Genomic DNA, 5,824 nt, shown 5'->3' with positions numbered 1-5,824 from the left:
CCTCACTGATAAGAATGCTGATAGGCACCATACCAGTAATGACGCAGAGAGCGTCGTGTGACACGATACGGTACGCGATCGCAACCCTCAGTCACATAAGCCTGTAAGTACTTTCCAGCTACCGTCGGTAGCATTCAGTACTTAGCGCGGTGCCCCACGCCGAGCCGCCATACCTAAGTATGGACGTAGCAACACTAGTCAGAAGCTTGCGCTTACTGGCGTACACCGCAGAGCTATTGGACATCATCCGGGACAGTGCCGCAATAGCTGTGGAGGCTCTTTTACAGGCATAATCGACGTGGCTACCGAAAGTAAGCTTATCGTCGATCATCACGCCCAAGTGTTTGACGGAACGCTTTGACAGGATAGTGCACTCTCCTACACTGATCTCCGTCTGCTGCTCCGACTGCCGGTTGTTAACAACAGTCACCTCTGTCTTCTGGTGAGCCAGCTCCAGTTTCCTGGACCGCATCCACGCCTCCACAACCTTGATCGAGTAGTCGGTAGTCAACTTCACCTCCTCGATCGTTTCACCGTAGACGTCGAGCGTAATGTCGTCGGCAAATCCGACAATCTCCACTCCCACTGGGTACTCTAACCTCAACACCTCGTCGTACATGACATTCCATAACACCGGACCCAGGATGGAACCTTGCGGGACTCCTGAGGTTATGTGAAAGCACTTCCGACCCACCTCCGTGTCGTAGACTAGTACACGATTCTGAAAGTAACTTCCGAGAATCTTGTACAGGTACTCCGGTATCCCCAGACGCGAGAGCGCATCGGCAATAGCAGACCAGCTGGCGCTATTAAACGCATTCCTTACATCCAGAGTCACTACCGCGCAAAAGAGAATTCCCCTCCTCTTAGGCTCGAGTGCTTTCTCGGCGGTTTTTGTAACCGACAAGATAGCGTCTACGGTGGACCTCCCCTTCCGGAAGCCGTACTGGTTGCTCGAAAGACCATTTTCGCCCTCGGTGAACCTCAACATTCTATTGAGGATGATCTTTTCGAGCACCTTCCCCGCCGTGTGAATCAAGCATATTGGTCTATATGCCGACGGGTCTCCGGCTGGTTTCCCCGCCTTTGGCAATAGTACCAGGCTCTGCCTGTTCCAAGCTTCTGGGAAAACTCCCTCGTCCATGCATTTCTGCATAGCAGACCTGAACATCTCGGGAGCCTCTGCAATAGCTACTTTTAAGGCCAGGTTCGGAACTCCGTCCGGACCTGGGGCCTTACCTACGCTAAGGCACTTAGCTATCCCCGCAAGTTCCACATCGGTGACCCTCTCCTCATCGCCAGCCCCAGTCCCCGGCTGTCCTACGAAAGGAGGCCAAGGACTAGGATCATGACGCGGAAAAAGTCCTCCAATAATCCCCTCCAACATCTCTGGAGATTGCTCTGTAGGAGCCATCACACCTCTCGTCTTGGCCATAACGATCCTGTAGGCGTCACCCCACGGGTTCGTATTGGCACTCTGACAGAGACCCTCAAAGCAGGCCTTTTTGCTTGCTCTTATCTCGGTCTTAAGCGCGGCTTTTGCAGCGGCGAACACCATCCGCCGTTCGTGTCGCTCTTCCTCTGATCGTGCTCGCTGCATCCGCCGCCTAGCCCATAGGCAGGCGCGGCGCAGGTCCGCAATCGCGTCGGTCCACCAGACCAGTAAGCCGGTGGCCTCCCATTTCTAGGGTGGACTCGCCTAGGCATGGTCGCATCACACGCACGTACGGGTACGGAGAGCTTGAACGTGGCAATCTGTGTACAAGCCGGGCCCTTTGATCGAAGCACTTGGTACATCTATCTCGCACTGCTGCTTGAGTACGGCTGCGAGCTCTTCTGCGTCGGTAATTTCGTCTAGGTTTTTACACTGGAGAGTTGCCTCCGCTGTTAAAGCTCTTACCTGTAATTTTTCTCCAAGAACTTCCTGGGCTAGTGCTTTGTAGGATGGACCTTTCTTGACCGCATCCTTCTTTAGCACTACCATCATCTCTCCAGTCCTGGTGCGTCGGATGCTTTTTACATCCGCGCCCAGCGGTGGGAGACGATTTTCGCTCCGCATGGCCTTCAGCACCTCGGCATATGTGTCTGCTTCGGTTTTGAAGACCTGCGCGTCGCTCCTTTCTGGTTTCCTTTTTCTCAACTTATTTCTCTTTCCAACCGTAATCCAAGAGTTCTCCTTCCCTCGGTGTGGTTGGCCGTCACTTTTCTTGGGATTGGCTTGCTGTGGCTTGTTTCCCTGCCCCTTGCGCGTTACGCAACCGGCTTGGTAGCCTGGTTAATCGCGCTGGCCGCTCCCTTTTCCTCCCGCTTCGGCTTCACACCTGTTTCTGCCGGACGCTTCTTGGGCCATGACTTTCCAGCAGGCTTCGACCGGGCAGCCAGAGTCGTAGGGCGGCTTGATCGTTCCGCTACGGCCCCGGCGAACTGCATGATCTCGTGCTGCATTGTCGCGTTACCCGCAAAGAGGAAGCAGTCCGTTTGCGTGGACCGTTCCTTCTTGCTCGCGTCTGCAACACTTCGTTCCTCTGCCAGGAGATCGTACCCTTTTTTGGTATGAGTCTAGAAAGGTCTAAATGCTATCACACATGATTTGGCTGTTTCGGTTTTAACTATTCTCCCTCTCGAACCTCCTACCCAGAGTGAGTAGTATCGATGTTCGAAAGTAACGCGTTCCGTCCAGTCTGTTGGTTGGCACATACGGAATGTAATATCGTATCCCTGCGCAACGGTGCCGTGAAACGATTGTGGCTTTCTTCATACTGATCATCGTCGATTCATCATCGCGATAGCTGTGGACAAGAGTGCTACTGGATTCAGTAATTATATGGTCTAGTCGCAGTGTGGAAGATTGTTCTGACACCAACAATTGGTGGCTCCAAAGAGGAGCTACTGCCACCAACATCCGCAAAACAGACAAATTGACCGGATTTCATGAAGATCGTACCCCAGCTCGTCGCATAACACCTTCCAGGGCGATGTTGAGCAGCATACATGAGAGTCAATTTCCTTGTTGTAGTACCCGGCGAGTTTCGAGAGATCGCCCAAAACCCTTACGATGTTTTTTTTTACATCGTCTATCGTCATCAGTTCTCCTGCTGCTTTGGTCCTCCATGTGTCCACTTCTCACACCTCATTTAGGTGCTCATCGACGTGCTGCTTCCACCTTTCGATCACCTCACTTAAGAGACTGCCGTCCTTATCCCTGAGGCAATAGGCCTTACTACGATTGCAATAAAGGAGTTTGGGACTGCTTTAGAGAATGACCACACCCGAGCCGTGCCATTATCAGAGACGAAAGCGCCTATATTATATATGCCACTATATACACGTACCTTATACTCACCGTCACGATTCAGGAAATAAACACACAAATCTAAAATCTACTTACTACTTACTAATTACGAAGACCGATCCCCTCCCCGGGCTCAGGAGTAGCTACCACCGTCGGACGTTTGCGGCGGCATGAGCGGCGGAAGCACACCGCCCGGAATTAACCCCGGCAAGAACGGCGGCAGCTCCGGAATGCCAATGGTGGCGGCGGAGGCGGCGGCCGTTGCGGCGGCTGCTGCCGTTGCAGCGGCCATCGTTGCCGCCTGCACGTCCGCCGGCTGTTTCTTCATCTGCACGGCCAGCTTCCAGTCGGCGTACTCGACCGGGTGCATTTTCCGCCGGTGCGAGTACAGGTTGGAGTTGGAGTTGAACGTTTTGTTGCAGAAGTTGCACGTGTAGAGCACCTCGCCGGTGTGGATGGTTTCGTGTTCCTGACGGGGGGAAAGTACGAATTAGATTAGGGTATGTGAAGATTTGTTGGGATGGATTACCTTCAGATCGATGGGTCGCTTGAACGCTTTATCGCAGTAGCTACACTGGTGCACCCGCTGGTCCTGGTGCATGTACTTCTTGTGGCTCTTGAGCTGCGCCGGATTCGGCGCCATCTTTCCGCAGATGTCGCACGCCACCGGCCCAGTGCTCTGGCAGATCTTCCGATGGGTCCAGATGGATTTCTTGTTCTTCATCCATTTGAGGCACCGCTCGCACTGGATCTTGAGCTGCTCCAAGCCCTCGGCACTGTGCGTCAGCTGATGGGTGAGCAAATCGGACCGCTGGCGGAACCCACGGGCACAGATATCGCACACGTACTTAGCGGCCGCCCCGTGCTTCGAGTGCAGATGCGTCCTGTAGGATTGGTTCGTGCGGAACGCGATGTCACACTCGACGCAGTAGAAGCGCTTCTCCGCGATCGAGGTGTGCTTCAGTCGATGCGACGTCAGATGGTAAGCCTTGGCAAAGCTGGCCTGGCACACGTCGCATTTGTAGATCCGCTCCTCGTCCTTCACGTGGGTGTAGGCCTGGTGCAGCCGCAAAGCCAGCCCGCTGTGGAAGGTTTTCACGCAAGCTTCACACTTGAACTTGTTTGGGTCCTCGTGGTACTGGGCATGCTGGTAGAGGAACGAACGCTTGTAGAACTTGTGATCGCAGCAGACCACCATCGGGTTGCAGTTGTGAACCGTCGTCGTGTGGTGCTTCAGCTCTCCGAACGTGTCCGAGCTGAAGTTGCACTTGTCGCAAAAGATGGGACAGTACCTGGTGGGAGAGAAGATGCGGAACTTATTGAAGAGGATTCGGAGCGTGTTAAGGTACTTACTTTCGAATAAAGTCATCCTCCCGGGCAATGTCCTCCTTGGTCTTTCCAATCATCGATCGCTCTTCATCGTCCTTCCTCTCCTTCTTAGCTTTCCTAGGACCATACTTCTTCCTCGGTTTCTTTTCCCCTTTCGTTCGCTTCGATTTAACACTAGTGGCCGCAAATTCCTCCCCGGAATCATCATCCCGTGGGGGTTCCCAATCAGAATCATCATCCGTGTGTACTTCCTCTTCCGGATCCAGCATCACCTCCTCCGGCTTCGGTTCCACTTTTTCCTCTTCCACCACTACCACCTCCTCAACCGCAGCGTTCTTCCGTTTGCGGCCACGCTTCTTCTTGACCGGCGGCGGAGCTTTCACCTCCGGTTCCGACTCGTTGCCGCCACCATCCTCGTCCTTCACCTCCTCCAGATCCGTTTTGCTGTCCAATCGGTCCACCTCCTCGTCGTCGCAGGACGCTTCCTCCTTCGCCTCCGCCGACGCCTCCCGTTTGATCTTGTTTTCAACCACCACCACCGGACCCTCGAGCGGTTCCACCTTGATGTGCAACCCGACCGCCGGCTCGTTCACCCCATGGTCCAAATGCACCCGGCGCACCTCGCAGTAGAACTTGTGAAAATCGTCGATCTTCTCCCAGCAGCTGGTACACAGCACACTGCTGGCGCATTCCGTTTCCTGAAAACGACGGGAATCAATAACACCTCCCTCTGAATCCCCCCGCGGCCAATCGCACTTACCGAAAACCAAAAGTGAGTGGTCACGATCCGTTCCACGTCCTCATCGTTCGAGTCGTCCGTGATGCGCAGGTAGTTGTCCGTCTTGCGGAAACACGTCAGGCACGGTTCCACGGTGGTGGACATGCTTCTCGGTTTCCTTGGTGTAGTTGTTGCGGCGACGGCAAACACTAGGAAATTACTTTTCTTCGGCGGAGGAAAACTCCCAATCCGTGTCCGCACTCGCACCACTGATGTGACAGATTTTACGCGATTATGATTGATGCGCTCTTTTTGTTTACTGTTTGGCTTTTCTTCTTTGTTTGCTCCCCGGCGCTGACGGTGATGACCCTTCGGGAACGTTTGCACATGAAGCGAACAAACGATGGTTTTGGCATCACTGCGCTTTTGTTTACACCGGCGTCGCGACGTCTCCTTCGTCTCGTTTTCGTTTGTGTTGACAAAAT

General features: G+C 53.9%; 1 protein-coding gene across 1 annotated transcript; it reads right to left on the bottom strand.

The window, feature by feature from the left end:
• Positions 1-3,277: 3,277 nt before the first annotated feature.
• Positions 3,278-5,654, bottom strand: LOC109410311 (transcription factor grauzone). The gene is made up of 4 exons (XM_019683861.3): positions 5,382-5,654; positions 4,646-5,319; positions 3,822-4,584; positions 3,278-3,761 (listed from the first exon to the last, which is right to left on the bottom strand). The coding sequence occupies exons 1-4, from the start codon at positions 5,502-5,504 to the stop codon at positions 3,426-3,428; spliced, it is 1,896 nt and encodes a 631-aa protein (XP_019539406.3). The 5' UTR covers positions 5,505-5,654; the 3' UTR covers positions 3,278-3,425.
• Positions 5,655-5,824: the final 170 nt, after the last annotated feature.

This window comes from Aedes albopictus, chromosome 1, assembly GCF_035046485.1.
Source record: "Aedes albopictus strain Foshan chromosome 1, AalbF5, whole genome shotgun sequence".
NCBI classification, from domain to species: Eukaryota; Metazoa; Arthropoda; class Insecta; order Diptera; family Culicidae; genus Aedes; species Aedes albopictus.
This window is presented reverse-complemented; position numbering and strand designations above follow the sequence as displayed.

Bases quoted from the DNA above. Each gene is read 5' to 3' on its own strand.
- LOC109410311 (XM_019683861.3), bottom strand. From the start codon at position 5,504: ATGTCCACCACCGTGGAACCGTGCCTGACGTGTTTCCGCAAGACGGAC. The intron at 5,320-5,381 runs GTAAGTGCGATT...CGTCGTTTTCAG, and splicing joins CCACTCACTTTTGGTTTTCG to GAAACGGAATGCGCCAGCAG. The intron at 4,585-4,645 runs GTAAGTACCTTA...CTCTCCCACCAG, and splicing joins GAGGATGACTTTATTCGAAA to GTACTGTCCCATCTTTTGCG.